At 53.3% G+C, this 20,173-nt stretch overlaps 1 protein-coding gene across 1 annotated transcript; it reads right to left on the bottom strand.

Annotated features, from left to right (window-relative positions):
* Nucleotides 1-2,262: 2,262 nt before the first annotated feature.
* On the bottom strand, nt 2,263-16,388 carry MFGE8 (milk fat globule EGF and factor V/VIII domain containing). The gene is made up of 9 exons (XM_060159153.1): nt 16,225-16,388; nt 13,392-13,520; nt 12,880-13,011; nt 10,519-10,700; nt 9,944-10,099; nt 9,112-9,256; nt 4,368-4,552; nt 3,132-3,287; nt 2,263-3,010 (listed from the first exon to the last, which is right to left on the bottom strand). Exons 1-9 carry the CDS (start codon nt 16,295-16,297, stop codon nt 2,873-2,875), a joined length of 1,296 nt encoding a protein of 431 aa, XP_060015136.1. The 5' UTR covers nt 16,298-16,388; the 3' UTR covers nt 2,263-2,872.
* Between the last annotated feature and the right edge of the window lie 3,785 nt (nt 16,389-20,173).

Genomic DNA, 20,173 nt, shown 5'->3' with positions numbered 1-20,173 from the left:
GTGTGTGTGTGTGTGTGTGTGTGTGCGCGCGCGCATGTGCACACACACGCACGCATTACATACCCACAGCCAGGAGCAAATCAGAGCACAAAGAGCTGTGGTGGACAAGGCTAAATTGCACAAAGTGACTCCCAGCTTGATGAGCAAAAGGGAGCCAATGAAAGTTCCTCCATAAGGAAGAGAGACCAGTCTGTGCACTGGATGCAGGATGGATTGGAGGGGGAAATAAATAGGACACGAGTTCCAATTAGGAAAGTTGCAAGCTTTTCTAACAACAATGACCAAAGTTTTTGAGGCCTCTGATGGGCCAGGCTTTACATCAGTGCTTATGTACATTCTCTCCATCAGTCTCAAGGCCATGGAGTCGGTTCTATTATTTCCACCTTACAGATAGGGAACTGAGACCCAGAGAGATTTAAGTAAATTGCCCAAGGTCACTCAGAGCCAAGATTTGAACCCAGGTTCTCCAACTTGAGGCCTTGCACTCCCAATCACTCCACTATATTTAAACCAGGAACGGAAAGCAATCTAGACTCCTGGGAGAGGCGGGTCAACAGATGCCAGTGCTGACAGCCACACGTGTAGGGAGAGGGATGGACAGCAGAGGTCAGTTTTGTAACAGCTAAGCAAGTTTAATGTCCCAGCCAGTGGCAGGGCTGGCCAGCAGGTGGAATCTCAGAGCTGGGTCTCGGGACTGCAGTCAGGAATAAAAAAGTTAATTTGTGGAGGTGATAGTGAACACTGTGGAAGTGGAGGGGGCTGCTCAGGGAGAGAAGCCAAAGACAGAAGGGGTCAGGAGGGAGGGGGCCCAGGTCCAGGGTCCCAGGAAGGGGACTTTCAGAAGGCTGTGGCCAACACATCCAAGGCTGCAAAGATGAGCAGGAAGAAGGGACTGAGAAGTGGCTTAGGCAATTCCATAGTCACCTTGGATCTCCTGGTCCAGGTGGGGGCTTGTGACACTAGCCCACCCAGCCAACCAGCCAATGAGACTGGCCCACAGAAAATATTCCACGCCACAAAGAGGGTCAAATTGACAGATGGGAGTGATGCTTGGTTTCCCCTTCTGCAAGTGGGACATTCTAACAAGGCTCGACTGCAGTTACTTATTGAGGAGGCATCCAAGAGTTCCCAGGAGAGGCCTGAACAGGTTGGGTGGTAGGAAATGCTCCCAAGAGGGAGTCCTAAAGCCAGCAACCACCCAGAAAGACTGACTTCAAACCCAACCCATGCAACTCCACAGAGGAGAGCTCTGAGACAGGAAGGAGTGAGCCAATAGACCCCCAGGGGTGGGGAGCCCCACAAACCCAGTTCATTCAGAGACCACAGCCTGGCCCTTTTATTCCATCCCTGCCCAGCCAAGAAGCCCTGGCAACAGGAGCTCTTGGGGGGCGGGGGTGGAGCCACTTCCAGACTAATATCTCTGATGAACTTCCAACAAAGCCACACCCTCCCTTTGGCAGCCATATGGCCAGATCTGCTGCCTAGAGGTGCCTATGTGTACAAAGGCATGGCTCCCAAAGTCTGTTCTGGAAAATCCATCTTGTGTCCCAAGGCACTGAATAATACTAGGGTGGTTTCATATGCCCTTTCCCAGCTAGTCAGTCCCTCTTTTATCTGCAAGCCCCACTTCCAGATCACTGGCCTGCACTGCCTCCCACTGGCCACCTCCTGATGGCCCCTGCATGGTGTGAGGAGGTGGGGGGAGAGGGGTACCCCTGGAGCTCTCCTCCCAGCCCTGGAGTGGAGTTGCCAGTGGCCTCTCAGGAACCAGTGTGCTGGGCCAGGAACGCCCCACCCACTTGGCAGAGCCCTGGCCCCTCCCATCCCACGCTGTACCCCGTCCTGGGGCTCCTGCAGCTCTGAAAGCAGCCCAGGTTCACTGAGTTTCTAATAGTTTCTCCAGCCCACCGCTCCAGTTGCAGAGAAAATGGCAATTGCCGCAGGGGAAAACCAGCAGCCTCTGCCTGTCTTCCTGGCGTGGGAAGGGAGCAAAGGCATTTGTGAAGACAGCCTCTGCATAGGCCCTGCCCCAGGCACTCACCTGGCAGCAGCGATGGCCCTGGGGCTGCATGGGTCTGGAGGAGGAGAATTGAGGGGAAGAGTTCTGGCTCCTCCAGTGGGACCCCTCCCCCAGCAGTCTCCTCCCTCTCTATAGTCGGACAGGTGACACAAGAATGCTGGGACTCGGGGAGGACTCAGGGTGGGGACACCAGCCCAAGTCAAAGCCCATTTTGACGGAGCAACGATGAACCACAGCGAGAGTTCAGGGGGTGATATAAATATATTTTGAAAGCTGCCTGTGTACTCGGGGGTGAAGAACCAGCACAGAGGGCCGCCCAGGCCCAGCCACCTCCTCCCCCATCTCTCCACAGACCCACCCCACCCGCTTCTGTCTCCCTCTAGGCTTCAGGAGGAGGGTCAAGAGGGGTCTCCAGGGAGATGAGGGGGAAGTGTCGGGGGGCTAGGTGGAAGCAGCAGAGTGGCAGCATCATGCCCCAGGGCTGAGGGGCAGGAGACCAGCACTCTCCAGCTTGGGGCCTCAGGGCCTATTCCTCCAGGGCCTTGGGAATGGGGGGTGTGGGAGAGGCGCTACGGAGGACCCATGTGCCCTACTTCGCCCTTCCCTGTCCATCCCAGACCTACTCAACTCCCACCGTGGCTAAGAAAATGGGATGGCATGAGGGGTAGGCACCACGGGCACGTGGGAGGGGGAGGGAGGGAGGGAGGGAGAGACGACTGAAACCCCCGCCCCCAGGTCAGCTACAATCAGGAGGACGGGTGGAAAAGGCAGCAGGTCCCCAGAAGGCCAGGAGAACCAGGAAAGGGGCAGGTGCCCCCACGGCCCTTGCGGTCACTGCAGCGGGGCCTACCACTAACAGCCCAGCAGCTCCACGCGAAGGGTGATGCGGTTGTGCCAGGCCACAGGCAGGATGCGCACAAAGCGAGCCAGGAAAGGCACCTCAAACATGTTCTTCTTGTGGGAATTATTGTCCATGTTGCCAGGGAAGATCTAGAGACACAGAGGGGGTCAGGAGGGCCCCAGAGCCAGCCTTCCTCCCCTTAGGGCCCCGGATCCCACTCGCAGGGCATCCCTGGAGTGGGGAGGGAAGGACAGCTGAACACACACTCACCTTGCTTTCCACGGCCCCCTGGTCCCTGTACTCAGTCCAGTTCACACCATCGTCACCATAGGCCACCTTGTAGGCTGCCACATATTGGATGTGGCCAAAGTCTCGTGCCCCCTGGGTGATGATGCCAGTCACTCGCTTCTGAGAGCCCAGGTCAATCTACAGGAAAAAAAAAATCCACCCCATCTTCTTTGCTTGGACCATCTCCAGTAAGGTGGGAAAAGGCAGACACACTGGGGCATACAATCTAGTTTTGGAAAAACTACTTCACTTGGCAGAGCCTCAGTTTTCCATCTATAAAATGGGCATAAATAATTCCACTTACTTTGTCAGACACTGTTAAGCACTTTGATGCAATGAAGCTCAGATTTCAGAGCCTGGGCTCCAGCCAACTCACTGCCAACCCCTCATAGGATAGGAACAGGGACAGGGGAGGCCATAGCCTACAGGGACATGAACTGCTCCTGAGGCCCCTGCAGGGCTGTCCACAGCCTGACATTGGTCCTGAGGACTCCAAAGGCAGGCAGCTCCTCACGGAACCCAGCCCCACAGGCTAATGTGCTTGTTGGGGCCTAGAGATGCCCCTCCTGCCCCCCAGTTCCCTGCCCATCCCAGGGAGCCTGCCGGCTGCCCCTGGGCAGGCAGTGCGAAGACCCAGGCTGCAAACCCAACTCACTGCCAACAAGCGGGTGAGCCCCAGGCAAATCCTCACCCTGCTGGGACCCAGTTTCCTCATCTATAAAATGAGTGGATGCTCTGGTTTTCCATGACTCTCCTGTGCTTCCCAATTTCAGTGAAATCCAAGGGCTGTCACATGGTGTGTTCTCAGACAGCAAGTGAGAGAGCATCCTCTGAGTGCAGGCAGAGAAATCCTGAGGTGTCCCTCCTCCATCCTGCCCTGCTGCACGTGGGCTCAGCCTTATCACCCTGTGGCAGCCAATGGAGGTGGCCCTACCCCTGCACACACACACACACTCTCACCACCTGGGGCTGGGGGCCTTGGTGGAAGCAGCACTGAGCTCCCCCACCATCCCCCCCTCTGGAGTTATAGAATCAGGAGAAAGGTGGGGATATGAGAGGAAGAAGGAGCAAAGCCGAACACAAACAAGGCCGTGCAGAAACTCCCTCTTGGGGAGCAGAAGCCTGGGTTGGGCCAGGGTCACAGATCCAACAGCCCCACCCAAACCCACCCAACGCCAGCCTACCCCAGCCCTGCACCCCAGGGGGAGCCTGACCCACCTGAAGCCACTCAGAGGCACTGTTGGTCTGGGCGGTCCAGGCGTTGAACTTGCCCTGATTATCCAGCCGCGCATAGGAGGGATACCAGCTAAAGGCACTGAGGCCCCAGGTTTTGTAGAAGCTGGAGGCTGTGATCTGCTTACTGGGGATGGTGTTGTCCTTCAGGCCTAGGGGTTCGGCGCATCCTGCCAACAAGGGGGGTGCTGTCACCCAGATCTGGGGTCCACAGCCTCCCAGGGGTGTGAGCGTGAGGTGGTGAAGGGGAAAGAACTCTGTGGCTCCTGACCGACCTCTGGCATCCTCTTAGACAACAGACGGAAGATCCTTCCACTTTTAGGGCCAACCAGTCTATTTGCTTACTGACAGCCCCACCCACTCCTCAGCTCAGCTCCCACCCAGGGCCCCTCACTTGCTCTGCACAGATCACCCACCGCTCTTCTCCCTCTGCACCACGGCAGGCCCTGATCCACCACCTCCACCCTCCTTCAAGGCCTGACTCATGGGACACCTCCTCCAAGAAGCCTGCCCTGACCACCTCACTTGGGTGGGACTTCTCCCTTCTCTGGACTCACAGCACTTCCTCTCTGTCACTCCTACAGTACAGCTGCTATTCACACCGCTGAGTCCTGGGATAACCGTCAAGAGTGCTAATAACAATCATCTCACTGACTCAGTGCTGACTTCAGTCATTTAATCTACCACACAAAAACCGGAACGAAGAGGATATTAGTAACCCCATTCCACAGATGAGAAAACTGAGGCTGAGGGGCATTAAGCATTGTGCCCGAGTCTCTCTCTCTCTCTCTCACACACACACACACACACACACACACACACACACACACACACACACACACTCCTAATCACCATGTCACACTGTGACACTATCTCCACCATTCCTGCACCAACCCAGAGCCGCAAAGGCCTGCCTGGTGGTGACCCAGCGATGAGCAGGACAATATTCCTGCTCTCTAGCAGGTGGAAGCAGAAAAGTCAGAATTCCTGGGGCTCAGAACCAACCCTGTATGCCTGCCCCACAGCCCCTCCCAGAGGGCCTTCACACACTCACTACCTGGCATGCTGTCAGAGAGGCCTGGGAGGGCTACCTGAGAAGCTGGCCTTGGTTTCACTCAGGCCTGCTCCAAACACTCAGGAATGTGCTGGCTGTTCTGCACCTGCAGGTGGCCAGAACAGTTGGGAACGGGCAGGAGATAAAACTCCCAAAAGAACGATGGGCGTGTCTCACACGTGGCAGAATCACCACTGTACAACTGCCTGTCCCTTTGCAAAGTCAGGAGTGGGAGAGTGGGCTTGGAAAGTCATGGCTCCATCTGGGAGCTGACTATAGAACCCAGTGCTTTACCTCACTGTCTCCCCACACGCTCACTCCCCTGCCAGTAAAGACATTTGCCTCCAGAGTGTGCTGATGCCGACCAATCGTACCATCTCCTCGTGACGGTGGTGCACCAGGTAACCTCTACCCTGCTCCCACAAAGAGAGGCTGCTGGGCTGGGAGGTGGCTCATCCCACGGCTCCAGGCCTGGAGGAACATGAGACCGGCCCAAGGCTGGAACACTCTGCAGAGGACACCAAGGCATCATTTGCCCACGGTGGACCCTTCTACAGATCATCTGCTTCCAGCAGTTCATGCCCCCATCGCTTACGGCATGTCAGACAGCCTTCCACATAAAATGCCCTGGGCAGGGTGCCAAGCCGAGAGCAGGACTGTCAGCTCCACCACTCGCTATGCAACCCTGGGAAGTCCCTCCCCTCTCTGGTCCTCAGACTCCCCATCCATAAAATGAGGTACCAGGGCAGTGCTTCTCACAGATCACCTGGGGACCTTGTTAATATGAGGATTCTGTCTCAGAAAGTCAAGGGTGGGGCTGCGAGTTTGCATTTCTACAAGCTCCCAGGTGATGCTCATCCTGCTGGTCCATGGAGCTCACTTTATTAGAAGGCTCTAATCTGCCCAATCCATTGATTCCACCACCCTGATCCAAGCCACCTTATCTTCCCACATGTCTCTCCCCTCACTCAGTGGCCCTCTGCCCCCATTCTCCCTATACAGCCTAAGGGAGCTTTTCTAGACCCAACTCTAACCGTGTCCTATTAGCACTCCCTCCACAATGGCTGCCCCTTGTTCTCAGGATAAAGACCTGAATCCTTAAAATGGTCTACGTGGCCCCTGCCTGGTCCGTCTCTGCCTACCTCTCCAGCCTCATCACCCACCAAGCTACCCCTCATTCTCTAGGCTCCAGCTCCATTGGCCTCCCTTCTATCCTTCACATGCCCCAGGGCCTTCGCATGTGTCAATTCCTTGCCTGGGATGCCCTTTCCAAGTTCTTCACGCGGCTTGATCTCCATCATTCAAGCCTCTACTCAAACGCCATCCAACACAGCAGTCCCCATGCCGTTCCCTCTCTTCACCCCAAGTCACCCTCATCACATCTCCCTCTAATGTTTCCTTCATAGTTCTTGCTGCTATCTGACCTTTCTTTTATTTGATCCTTGTTTCACATCAGCATCCCTCATTAGAATGCAATTTCCATGAGGTCAGGGATCTCACCAATATTGCTCCCTAGAGCCAGGCACTCAGAAGGAGCTTAATAAACATCTTAATAAATGTCTATCTACTGAGTTAAATAACTAATCAATTCACCAAGGACACCTTGCCCGCTGGTGAAGAGGAATCCTGGTGCAGGGCATGCCCAGAAACGCCCAGACCTCAGCCCCACGCATGTGCACACAGGCACACACCAACACTCTCTCCAGGTGACCAGAATGCCTACAAGGGAAAGGAGATGGTCCAGTCCTTGAGGGAAGCAGACAGAAAAACTTCACTTCCTCGGCTTGACAGACTCACCCTCTCTTGGCCTTGGAGGTAACCGGCTGTGACAGGCCTAGGCTGGAAATTAGCCAAAGGATTCAGACTATGACAGTGAGTAGTGAGGGACTCCAGGGAGAGGAGCCCAGGGTGGGGGGCCCCAGACCTGTCTATGTCCTTTACCAATCGCCTGAATTTCCTTTTAGCAAAAGGCAAAGTCTTTAACTCCCCACTTAAAACAGTTAGGCTTGGGGGACTTCCCTGGTGGTCCAGTAGTTAAGACTCCATGCTCCCCATGCAGGGGGCCTGAGTTCGATCCCTGGTCGGGGAACTAGATCCCACATGCATGCTGCAACTAAGGATCCCGCATGCCGCAACTAAGACCTGGTGCAGCCAAAATAAATAAATATTTTTTAAAAAAAGAACAGTTAGGCTCAAAAAGCAGTGACCCTGGGAGCAAGAATATGCTGGCTCAAGTACATACTTTAAAAAAAAGACTAAACCCAGACAGTCACTGAACTGAGCTCTGAGTGGTATTGGGCAGTAACTAAAACGGGATAACAGAAAGAGGTGCCACAGGGGGTGGAAGGGGGAGCAGAGGGTGGGTCTTGGGTTAAGATGAGAAAGACAGAGAGCACCTCTGCTCTGCAGCTCTGCCTAGTGAGCCCTACAGTTCTGCCGGTGGCCAGCAGGTGGCACTGTGGCTGCAAAAAGAGGGAAATATCCAGGCCTCAGAGAAGGCAAGGCTGGGCTGAGCTGGGCAGAGACAAGGCCCTCAGCCCAACCTCTGCACCCTGACCTCTCCAGTGGTGAGATTTTTTATGACTCAGCAGAAACCTATCCCCTTCTGGTCCCCCATCCCTCCATCTGAGAATCTCTCCGGAAAGAGCAACAAGAATCACCATCCCCGGGCTTCCCTGGTGGCGCAGTGGTTGAGAGTCCGCCTGCTGATGCAGGGGACACAGGTTTGTGCCCCGGTCCGGGAGGATCCCACATGCCGCGGAGTGGCTGGGCCCGTGAGCCATGGCCGCTGAGCCTGCACGTCCAGAACCTGTGCCCCGCAACGGGAGAGGCCGCAACAGTGAGAGGCCCGCGTACCCCAAAAAAAAAAAAAAAAAGAATCACCATCCCCAGGGGACTTCCCTGGAGGTCCAGTGGTTAAGACTTCACCTTCCAATGCAGGGGGTGCAGGTTCGAACCCTGGTCAGGGAGCTAAGATCCCATATGCCTCTCAGCCAAAAAACCAAAACATAAAACAGAAGCAATAAAGTAACAAAATCAATAAAAACTTTAAAAATTGTCCTCACCAAAAAAAAATCTTTAAAAAAAAAAGCACCATCTCCAGCCCTATGACCCTAGAAGTCCCCATGTTTCTCTTGAATGCAGGCTACAGGTTTGGGGAAAGAAACAGTGGATGGGTAGGTGTCAGAAGCCCAGGAATTCAGACCAACTTTTAATACCTACCAGCTGTGTGCCCCTGATAAACAATTTATCTGGGCCTCATTTTCCTCATTCATTCATTCACTCACTCATCCATCAATATTTACTGAGTGCCTATGAGCCAGGCTCTGTTCTAGGCACTGGGAACGCAGCAGTGAACAAAACAAACTCCTTGCCCTCGTGGAACTGACATCTGCAAAACAGAACGAATGCTACATGTTCTAGAAGCTCAAGGAACCAATCAGAGTTAAGTGAAAATATTTTGAAAATTGAAGTGGTGTCTTTTTTCCTCTACCAACCAGCAAAGAGCAAACACCTGGGCAGGACTGCTGATGGCCAGATGATCCCTCTTGTGGCCATCTCCTGTGACAGCCCAGGTTCCTGGGCCTTGCTGCCACCCTACTCAGCTCAGCTTGGCTGAGAAAAGAGGGGGCAGGGAAAGCCATCTCCGAGGATTACAGAGCCTCCAGCACTCACCATTCAACTCACAGCCAAGGAGCTCAAAGCGAAGGGTGCAGCCCCGGTGGCAGATCACGGGCACCAGTCTCACATACTGCACCTCCAGAGGGGTTTCAAACAGGTTGACCTTCAGGCCGCTGTTGTCCACATTACCCATAAATATCTAGGAGAGAAGAGGCAGACTGGAGGAGTGGGTCAGTGTGGGCAGTCCCACTTCCTGGGGTGGTCTCCCCTTCCTCTTTGGGCCCGGAGGCAGAGGTGGGCTTAGCAGAGCCAGGAGGGGCTCAGCCCTTCCTCTGGCCACCTCACAGCCCTCAACACAGATTCCCTTTTTCAGATCTTCCTTGGTCACCATGGGGCCTGGGCATAAAGCCCCATCTTTCGCACAGGGCCACCTATGATCTATAGGGTGCCTCTGTGCAAATTAGGAAAAGGTATTCCTTTCTCAAAAGACGTTTTTATAACAATTTTCCCACAGATAGAAGTACACAAACATGATGTGAATGGTGCTGACTTAGTAATGACACCAGTATACAACCTGTATGACTGTACATGGTATCCCTGACGGCTCTGAATGCATCCCATATCCACCACTACCGCCACCCTCAACGAGTCACTGAACCTTTTTGAGTCTCACTATTCTTATCTATAAAGTGGGGCTATTACTTTTAACCACAGAGCACGGGCACAATCTGGGTTTCCCAAATTCTTCAAACCAAGATACACCTGAAAACCCACCTCATGGCCAATCACCCAGGGCACTCTCACCTCATTGGGGGCCCTCAAACGGCGCTGGAGCCCCAGGGGTTGCTGACCACAGCCCTTCTTTAGGGCTCACGACAAACCTCACCTTATCTCCTGACTCCCCTGTGCCCTGGATGAACTGGAACTTGCGCCCATTGGTGCTGTAGGCCACCTTGAAAGTCTTCAGGTACTCGGCACTGCCTGCGCGGCTAGCACCCTGCGTCACCACACCCGTCACCCGCATCTTCCGCATCAGGTTCACCTGGACGAGGACAGGAAGGACAGAACCCCCATCTCCCAGGTTCTTTTCACCGCCATCACTCCCCCAGCCCAGAAGGAGAACAACCCAAGCAGGACAATAAGGGCGGCTTTCTCATCTGGCCCTCTCCAGGCTTTGGGCCCAGTGCTCAGGGAAGCACACAAGGACAAGCTTCCAGAGGCCTCGTACAGTGCAAAGAGCCCCTCTACAGCCTAGCGTTCACTCCCCCTCATCCTGCCCACGCACTCCAGGCCCCCCAAAGCTGCCCTCTACTTAAAGCTACTTCACCCGTGGGAACCTGCTACCATGCTACCTGGATCCCGGTTATGAATCCTCCCGTGGTGACCCCCAAATGCAGGTGCACTCATCCCATCTTCTTCATTCCCATCACGCTACGCACCCCTGAGCCGTCCCTTCCATACCTGGATCCAGGGGCTTCTGTCGTAGTTGCTGGATGTCCATGCGTTGACAATGCCTGTGAGGTGCAGGCGGGCCAGATACGGGGCCCAGCGCTGCAAACCCATGAAACCCAAGTGCATGGACGAGGCGGAGATCTGGGAGTCGGCGATAGCGCCCGTCTCCATGCCCAGCGGCGAGGTGCAGACTGAGGGGGGAGGGGGCAGTCAGAGGGCCACCCGAGCATGCGGGGCCCAGAGGACACAAGAACAAGACAGTGTGGCCTCTGCCGGGGACCCAGAGCAGAGACCATGAAGGGACAATGAAGGCCAAGGAGATACCAAGACAAGGTGCACAGTGAGGAAGAGAGGGGCCGGGCAGAGTCACTGGGGGTTGGGACCCTGGGCTGCCAGAAGGTTCTAGGGCAGGCCGGCACTCATGGTACTGCCATGACTGGCAGCTGGTGTCCCCCACCAGGCTGCAGGAGGTGGTCTCGTTCTTACAGGATATGGAGCAGCAATTATTCGAGGGGGGGGTGGGCTGCTGAGTGAATAGCAGCGTGGCCTCCTCTTCCTTCGTGCCCCCGCCCCATCAGGAGGACCGCCACACCCAGCCCGGTCCCTGGTTCCCCCAGGAGGATGGCTGCGGAAGAAGCGACGCCTCAGACAGCAGTGAACATTACTCGTACTGCACATAAAGCAAGAAGCACATCTGCCTGGAGGTTTCTAGAATCCCACTGGCAGGAGTTTTCTGGATGGGGTGTGAGTGCCATTCTGTTTTCCCTCATACCCTTTGCCCCTTCTAGCTACTGGTCCTGACCCAGCCATCTGGGAAGCTGCCCCTGGCCAAGCAATGTGGTCCTTGGGGGCCGAGCCTGTGTGCCTGGGGCTCAGCTCCCAAGCAGAGAATCCGGGACAGATCCACTCTCATTCCAAAATCCCAGGCTCACGCCAAGCTCGGTGTCTGACATTCTCGCAGGGAGAGTGAGGCACGAGGGAGGCCATACACCCGAGATCAGAGCCGGCCACTGGCTGAGCAGAGACCTGAAGCCAGGTCTGCTCTGCTCTGTCCTCACAGCCCCCATGCCCACACCCAGAGGGCCCCAAACGTGCATTCTTTGGGCCTGTGGGGTCCTGGTGGGCTCCAAGGAAACACACCATGTAACAGATAAGGAGGGGCTGCAAAGGTCTCTCTGGGGGTGTTCCTCCAGCTTTGTGGTCGCCTCCTGCCTTCTGCCCCAGGTGCTGGACAGACCCCAGGCCAAGAAGCAGAAGGAGGCTAGATGAGTAATCCCCACTCAGGCACACCCAGGGTTACCTGGGCTCCCAGCAGCGTAATTAGTGGGCCCACCTGGCCCCACCCAGGGCTCTGTCAGCTTTGGCGACCCCGCCCCCCCGCATTCCTCCACCCAGTATCTCAGACACATCGGCCTCAGCCCAGGGCCCAGGGCCCAGGGCCCAGGCCCTCGGGGCTGTCTCCTCTAAGATGAAGGGTGACACAGGCACTTCATCTGCTCTCCCCAGGAGCCAGCTCCCACCGGGCTGGCCCTGCCCTCCCTCCTCCTCCCAGAGCCCAGCCCCACATCTGCCTACAGCAGGAGCACCTGCCCCCTGCCCGCAGGACTCAGTGACAGAGCCACCGGACTGCAGACGTCTGGCACCGCCACCCCTACTCCCCCTACCCCTGCACCTAGACATGACCTCGCCGCCCCACAGCAAGTGAGGAAGAGTCCTGGGTTGTGGGAGGGACCCCAGCCAGGCCAGGAGGGAGACGGCGTGCACAGACAATGCTGGCCAGGTCTGCCGGGTACCCGCCCAGCACCGGTCTGTGGCCACGTGGATGACCAACCAGGCCAGGCGGGTCAGCCCCTCTGCACACACAGGGCCTCTGAGCGCCTGACCGTGAGGGGATGACCCAGCCTGCCCAGGCCTCTCCCTCTTCCCAGAGCTCTGTGATGAAGCCAGAGATCAGACCTGGGCCAGAACTGTCAGACCCTGAGGCTCAAACCTTATTAACTAACCTCCTGGGCCCCAAAAGATTAAGAATCTGTTGGTTTTCCCCTCTTGGTAGAAAAATGTCAAGACTTTACCCTAATGCTGTGTGTCTGATTCATGGTGACATAAAATAACACTCCCACGACCTCTGGGGTTACCACCAGCCCTCACTCCCCTGCAGAGACATCAGGCCTGGCCTGCAGTCCCAGGAGAGAGGGCCAGGCAGGAAGAAGCCTGGGGAGGGACAACAGGGTCCCCTGCCCCTCCCCCACACACCACCCCAGCCTAACTGAGGCTCTGTCCACTTCCTCAATGCACCCTGACCCAGGAATAAGGCTGCTAGGACTGTGGCTCAGGGTCTGCCCCCTGGAACAGGCACCCCCAGATACTCACCAATCTCACAGTGGATGCCTGTGTAGCCATGAGGGCACTCGCAGATGTACTGGGTGAAGACATCCCCTCGGTGGAAGTCGTCAATCACCTGGCATTCGGCATCATTGTGGCAGGGATTTGGGAAACAGGGACCTGGGGAGAGGGAGGCAGGTGAGATGGGCAGGTGATCAGGAAGGAGCTGGGGACAGGCAGAAGCGCCAAGCCCAAAAGGACCCTCCACCCAAACTTGGCCCACTGCCCGCTTCCCCCAACCATCTCGTCCCTCTCCCCTCCCAATCTGCCCGATGGGGCCTGGGCCAGCCTGCAGCCAAGAAGGGTCACGGGTAGGTGAGTCAGCCCAAGTGAAGGAAGCACCCAGCTTTCCAAGTGGCCTGGGAGCTTCCAGGGAAAAGCTGGCGGGCAACAGGAGGGGTGCTGGGGACCAGTGTCCACTTCGGGAGGAGCTCAGCCCAGCAGCCTGGGCTGCAACTGGGAGCCAGTGGGAAGTGGCAGGTATGTCCCAGGGCGGGTACCTCTCTCAGTCTCATTGCATATGAGGCCCGTGAAGCCTTCAGGGCAGAGGCAGTGGAAGGGGGGTTTTCTGTCCTGGTCCAACAAGCAGGTCCCACCATGCAGGCACTGGCTGGAGTCACAGAAGTCACCTGCAATAACAGTTCTGAGTCAGGAACAAGTCGTTCATTGAGTAAATATCTCGGGGGCCAACTACCATGTACGTCCTGGGCCCCTGAGACAGAGAAATCAGATGCAGTCTAGGCCTCAAGAAGCCAGAGGAAAGCCAGACAAGTCACCACATAATGAAGAGGGGCCACGAGCTCTGACGGAAGCCTGCATGGGGGCCAGCGGAGGATGGTTTCTGCCAGGGAGCAGGAAGTTTCAGAGGTGGGGACATTTGAGCTAGTTTAAAAGTCAGAGAGGGAGGGACTTCCCTGGCGGTCCAGTGGTTAAGACTCTGTGCTTCCAATGCAGGAGGCACAGGTTCGATCCCTGGTCAGGGAACTAAGATCCCACATGCCCTGTGGCATGGCCAAAAAAAGTCAGAGTGGGAGGGTGTCAGGCTGGGGAATGAGGAAAGAACTTTCTTCAGAAAAGCAGAAGCACAGAGGACATGGTATGCTGGAGAACAGTAAGACATCGCTGAAAAGGGAGACTGGTAGGGACTCTTAAGAATGACAAGTTTAGACTTTTCAGCCTGCAGAACAAGGGCTCTTAACCTTCCTTTAGTCTCCCCACCATTGTCCACCAGGAAAAAAAAGTCAGAGATTCTCAAGCATGAGGTGGGAGTGGGGAAGCCATTTCTTAGTTGGGGATGGAGAATGTCAAGCAAAGGCCATCTGCAGAGATGTGGATGCGCTGCCCAGGGTGGTGAGGCAGCCTGTAGCTACACAAAGATCCCTCTGGCTCTGTGTGGAAACAGGACGGGAGCAGGTGAGGTAGGAAACCAGGAGAGCATCAGGGAGGCTGTCACAGGCCTCCTAGTAAGACAGGAAGTCAGGCGAAGGGGTGAGGAAGAAGGACAGATTTGAGAAAAACTGGACAACGAGTAGAGGTGGGAAGAGGGCTAGAGAGAACATCACAGCTTCCGGCTGGGGCCCTGGCTGACAGATGTGCACTGTTAGTCTGTCCCCAATCCCTTGACTCGAGTGAACTTCAGCCCACTAGGTCAGCCAGGCCTGCAGAGCACCTTCTAGCTGACCTTAGCATCCCAGAAGGGCTGCCTCAGACCCCACACCCAAACCCGTCATTTGGGGTAAAACATGAGACATCTTTTTTCCTCACTGCAGAGTCAAGCCATCCCAGGCTGGAGGCCTTCCTGAGATCCCAAAGCTCCAGAGACCAGGGCGGGGGCTCCAGGGAAGGGAACACTGTTAATGAGCAATGGAGGCCTCAGAGCTCCACCTCAGCGTGGGCCTCGGGAGCTTAAGGAGGCTCCCAATGAGCTATTAGTCACTGGCTTTAAATAGCAGGTTAATCCCCTCCCTGACCTGACAGGCCACGGTGGGCACTGCCACGGCAGAGGCTTGAGAATGGCCAGAGCCCTGGGCTCCCGACCAGGCAAGGTCCAACTCCCCTCTCTCCCCTTCCCAAAGTGCCCTCTCCCTGTACTGCTCCAGGGCAAAGCAGGTGAGTGGGCAAAAGGGAAAGGGAAAGGTCTCCCCTATCTGGCAGGCCCTTGACTGACTCACCTGTGCACTGCAGCTGTGGTACTTCCCCCTTCCCACAAAGCCAGGTCACCCTCCACAAAACCGCCTTTGGGATTTCAGTGTCCTACCCTCTTTGGGAGATTTCCCCAGGGACATTTTGCCAGGGCTCAGGCTCTGGGGCCAGAGAGGAGTGGCAAGGGACTTTTAAGACCCAGCCAGCTCTCCATGTCTCAGGGGAGCTTGGAGAGGCCTTAGGCGTCCACTCCAAGCCTGGGGGTCAGACTGGCACCGGATGGCACAGCCAGGGCTCATCTGGGACCCACCCACCCACCCCCAACTTGCTTCAGCCAATCCTATTTCTATGAGAAAATGATGGAGGGGGTGCCTGAAGAGTCTTTGCCATCTCCCCCCACCCCGTGGGCACCCTTTCCTCAGCCCACTGTGAAGCGAATAGGGCATCCCCATGACCACCCTGCTGGAGGCCCAGCTGCCAGCACGATGCATCCTAGGCGGGGGAGGAGGACCAAGGAAGATAAAGCAGCAGCCCAAGGCCGCAGGGGGAGGGGGGTAGCCAGGAGCCGCCACCTCAGGAGGGAGCCCTTTTCCAAGTCCCTCCCCAGGCTCCTTGCCCCCTCTTGGGTCCCAGCTGGAGGCCCTTCCATTCCACCGACTCCCCAGCCCTTCGCTTATCTGACCAGACACCTACTTTGAAGCAGAGGATAAAATTCCAGTGAACTGACCAGCCGCCAGGGCTGGGAAGGGAGTTACCAGGGAAAGTTGGCTGGAGAAGGCTTATCAATACAAGAGTCCTAGAAACTTTCTGGTGGAAGGAGCGCGCGAGTCAGACACAGTTCAATGGCCTCATTTTACAGATGGGAAAAGAGAGGCCCAACACAGCGGATTCCTTTGTTCTGTGTAAGCCACATCCCTGGGGGAGGCTGGGCTGTCACCCAGTGTCCCGAGTCCCCGCCCAGCGCTCAAGCCTCTATCACCGGCCAAAAGCCCTCCGGCGCGGAGACAGCAGGAGAGGCCGAAAGCATCCCCGCCTCCCTCCCGGGCGCAGCCGGAGAGGTCGCCCCTCCGCTTGGCGCCGGTTCTTTGACCAAGTTTGTAAACAGTGGAAGTAGAGGGAGGGCGCGGCGGCGAACTTCCGAGCGGCGCGGAGAGGAGGGGCGAGGGCGAGAGGGCGGCGCGATCGACTCACCGGAGAAGGCGAAGAGTCCCGAGGCGCAGAGGAGCGCGCCGCAGAGCGCGGCCAGCACACGGGGACACGGCATGGTGTGGAGATGCGGGCCCGAGACCCGGCGCTCGGGCTGTTCAGACCCGGCGGTTCTCACTCCTTCTCCTGGACGGGAATAAATCAGGCAGCGCAGCACCTCCCACTGGGCCACGTGCTCCGCCCAGGCCCGCCAGAGGCGGACTCGGGGCGGGGCTCCGCGGCTGGGAGGGGATGGGGGGGAACCGAGGGCTCCGCGGCCACCCACTCCAGCTCCGGCCACGCCCGGCATCCCGCGTGGTGTTGGTGGTGACCAGGCCCTGAGTCCTGAGTCGACTGGGCTAGAAAGGGCTCAGAAGGAATTGTTTGTTCTTTGCTTTTTGATTTTTTAACTGTTGGCTTCAGAAAATATGCTAAACCTTATTCATAATAAGAAAAATGCAAATTACGAGTACCATGTTTCAGTTATCAGATTGGCAAGTATCAAATTATTAGCGCACTGTTAGTGCGAGGCTACGGGAACAGGCTCAAGGGAGAAAATGTAAACTGGTTCAAGTTATCAAGAGAGCTGTGTGGTAGTATCTATGAAAATGACAAATGCTGAGACAGTAAGACCTAGCAATTCCACTTACAGGAATTCACTCTACCAAAACACACGTATAAAATGACATACACTACGATATCATAGTATATCGTAGCGGCATCCTTTGAAATGGTAAGAGACTAAAAAAAAAAAGGAATCAGCATACTTTTTCTGTAAAGGGCCACATAGAAAATACTTGAGGATTTTCAGGCCATAAAGTCTCTGGGGCAACTATTCACCTCGGCCCTTGTAGCGGGAAGGCACCTCAATATTCCAGGAAATGAGCATAGCAGTTGCTAAAGGGGAAGGTAAGCAGGGTGTCAGGGTGGGAAGAGACTTACTTGTCATGGTTGACTCTTTCCTAAATGATTCTTTTTTATCGTGTGCAGATATTACATATTTACAAAAAATAATAATAATTTTAATAATAGTGTTCTAGTCAGACTAGACACAGGAAAAAAAAAAAAAGAGCAGCCAGATATCTCCCCTACCAGGTATGTTGATACCTAAGTTGGGACTAGAGTCAGACATAACTACTGGCAGGAGGCCCTTCTTAAAACTATTCAGAAGGAAAATCACTACCTATGATCAACTCAATAGCCACAGAAAACGCATTTGGTGAAAAACCCCTTCATGATAAAACAATCAACAAACCAGGAGTAAAAGGGAGCTTTCTCACCTGATATAGAATATCTATGAAAAACTCACAACTAATATCATGCTTAATGGTGAAAGACTGAATGTTTCCCCTACAATCAGCAACAAGATAAAGAGATCTGCTCTCACCCCTTCTATTCACCCCTGCTCTCACCCCTTCTATTCACCCCTGCTCTCACCCCTTCTATTCACCCCCTCTAGAACTGCAATGAACGTTCTAGCCAGGACAATTAGGCAAGAAGTAGAAATAAAAGACATCGAGGTTGGAAAGGAAGAAGTAACACTATCTCTGTCTCTATTCACAGATGACACACTCATATATAGAAAAATCTAAAGAATCCACACACCAAAAAAAAAAGTCTATTAAAACCAATAAATGAGTTGAGCGAGGTCACAGGATACAAGGTTAATGTACAAAAATCTTGTGTAGTTTTTACACGGGAAATGAACAATACGAAAATGTGATTAGAGTTCAGTGGGATGGTATCTCCTTGGCCTGAATACTTTCTTACCCAGTACTAGATAATTTCAGGTCTTAGTGCTGCAAAGACAGCAAAACAATATGATGTGATTTGAATAAGGAGGAGGAAAGGAGGACATGTTTAAACAGGGTGGCCCAGAAAGGCCTCTTTAAAAAGGTAATTTTCACACTGACCCTGAATAAGAAGCCAGCCTTAGAAGGATCTGAGGAAGCAAAAGCTCTGAGAAAGGAACAGAACAGAGATCTCAGAAATTGGCCACGATGTATACACCGATATGGTCAACTGAATTTTGACAAAGGTGCCATGGCAATACAATGGAAAAAGGATGGTTCTTTCAATTAATGGTACTGGAAGAATCAGATGTCTATATGCCAAAAAAATAATAAAAACAAAGTTAAACTTCACATCTTATACAAAATTTAACTCAAAATGGATCATAGACCTAACTCTAAAACGGAAAATGATAAAACTTCTAGAAGAAAGTCTGCATGACTTCTGTTGGGGTGATGAGCTTGAAATGCAATACTAAAAGCAGGATCCATGAAAGAAAAATTGATAAGTTGGACTTTATCAAAAGTAAACAGTTTGCTCTGTGAAAACACTGCTAAGAGAATTAAAGACAAGCCTCACACTAAGAAAACATTTCAAATCACATATGTTGTAAAGAACATGTATCCAGAATAAAGAACTGTTAAAACTCAAAAATAAGAAAACACACAATCCAGCTTTTTAAATGGGCAAAAAATCTAAACTGACAAAGTAAATAAATGGATGGTAAATAAGCATATGAAGAGATGCTCAACGTAATTTTCCACTAAGAAAATAAAAATGCAAACAACCATTTAATACCACTGCAGACCTACTGGAATGGCTAAAATCCAACAAAACTTCATCATACCAAATGCTGACAATGATGCAGAGCAATAGGAAGTCTCATTCACTGCCCATGAGGATGCAAGATGGTACAGCCATTTTGGAAGACAGTTTGGTGGTTTCTTATAAAGTTTAATATAGACTTACCACATGACCCAGGAGCAGTTACACTCTAGATGCTTACCCAAGTGAATTAAAACATATGTCAACATGAAAACCTGTACACAAATGTTTACAGCAGCTTCATTCATAGTCATCAAAAACTGGAAGCAACCAAGATGTCCTTCAATAGGTGAATTGGCAAACTGTGGTGTAACCATATGATGGAATAGTATCTGTGATAAAAAGTACTGAGGTATTGATTCACACGACAACACGGATGAATCTTAAACGCATTTTGCTAAGATAGAGAAGACAGACTAAAAAGGTTAATGTTATATGATTTCATTCACATAACGTTCTGGGAAAAGTAAAACTATAGGGATGAAAAATGGATGAGTGGTTGCCAGGGGTTTGGGGAAGCAGGAGTGGTTAACCGCAAAAGGGAAGTATGGGGGAGTTTTTAGGTGATGGAATATTCTGTATAATACTAGGATGGTAGATACATGATGCTACCCAACTGCCAAATCCATAGACACTATAGCACAAAGAGTGAAATTTAACACATGCAAATTTTAAAAAATCAACCGGGATGCTGGGGGGCACCAGATTGTGACAAAAGAATCTAACTTTATTGCAAATGTATGACAAAACGTCAGTGCGAGTTGTTGTTATATGAGGAGAGAAGTGGAGTGGAGAGGAACTGACCTAAGTAACTTTGGAAAACAGTGTTTTGACTGGAAACTATAAGGCTAAAGACAAACGGAACTGTACATAATCCCTGAAACCTAGTCAATAAAGTCAATAAAAGTCACTAAAATTGTTTTTCATGGGGATTCTGGTTAACACGCGCATGTATGCTGGGGCTTAAACAAATAAGTAAATGGATGGTTGATGGTAGGAGTCAGACTTCTTACGGTTGGAGAAGGAAGTTATAGATAAGCAAGGGAGGAGGCTGGAATAATCCACATGGTACTACATTAATCAGAGATACCAGTAGGACTTCGTGTTTAACTTAACCTAGATACAGATGGGTAGGTACAGAAATTATTATAGATATGTGTGTATATAAGGGTTATAATACATATGTTTATTTCCTAGCTCTGTCTGCTGAGAGGGACTAGAAACAGTGACACCCCAGTAGCAATGAGCACCTCAGTGCTCAGACCTTGGTCTCCAATACCATTTGCCAATAAAAAGGATGAGAGTTCCTTGGAGAAATGGCTGTTTCTAGGACAGGGAG

Source organism: Lagenorhynchus albirostris, chromosome 1 (genome assembly GCF_949774975.1).
Source record: "Lagenorhynchus albirostris chromosome 1, mLagAlb1.1, whole genome shotgun sequence".
Classification (NCBI taxonomy): domain Eukaryota; kingdom Metazoa; phylum Chordata; class Mammalia; order Artiodactyla; family Delphinidae; genus Lagenorhynchus; species Lagenorhynchus albirostris.
This window is presented reverse-complemented; position numbering and strand designations above follow the sequence as displayed.

Coding starts and splice junctions, on each gene's coding strand:
- MFGE8 (XM_060159153.1), bottom strand. CDS start 16,297: ATGCCGTGTCCCCGTGTGCTGGCCGCGCTCTGCGGCGCGCTCCTCTGC. Junction 10,100..10,518: donor ACAGAAGCCCCTGGATCCAG/GTATGGAAGGGA, acceptor GTCCTCGTCCAG/GTGAACCTGATGCGGAAGAT. Junction 3,011..3,131: donor AGGGGGCCGTGGAAAGCAAG/GTGAGTGTGTGT, acceptor CTGTGTCTCTAG/ATCTTCCCTGGCAACATGGA.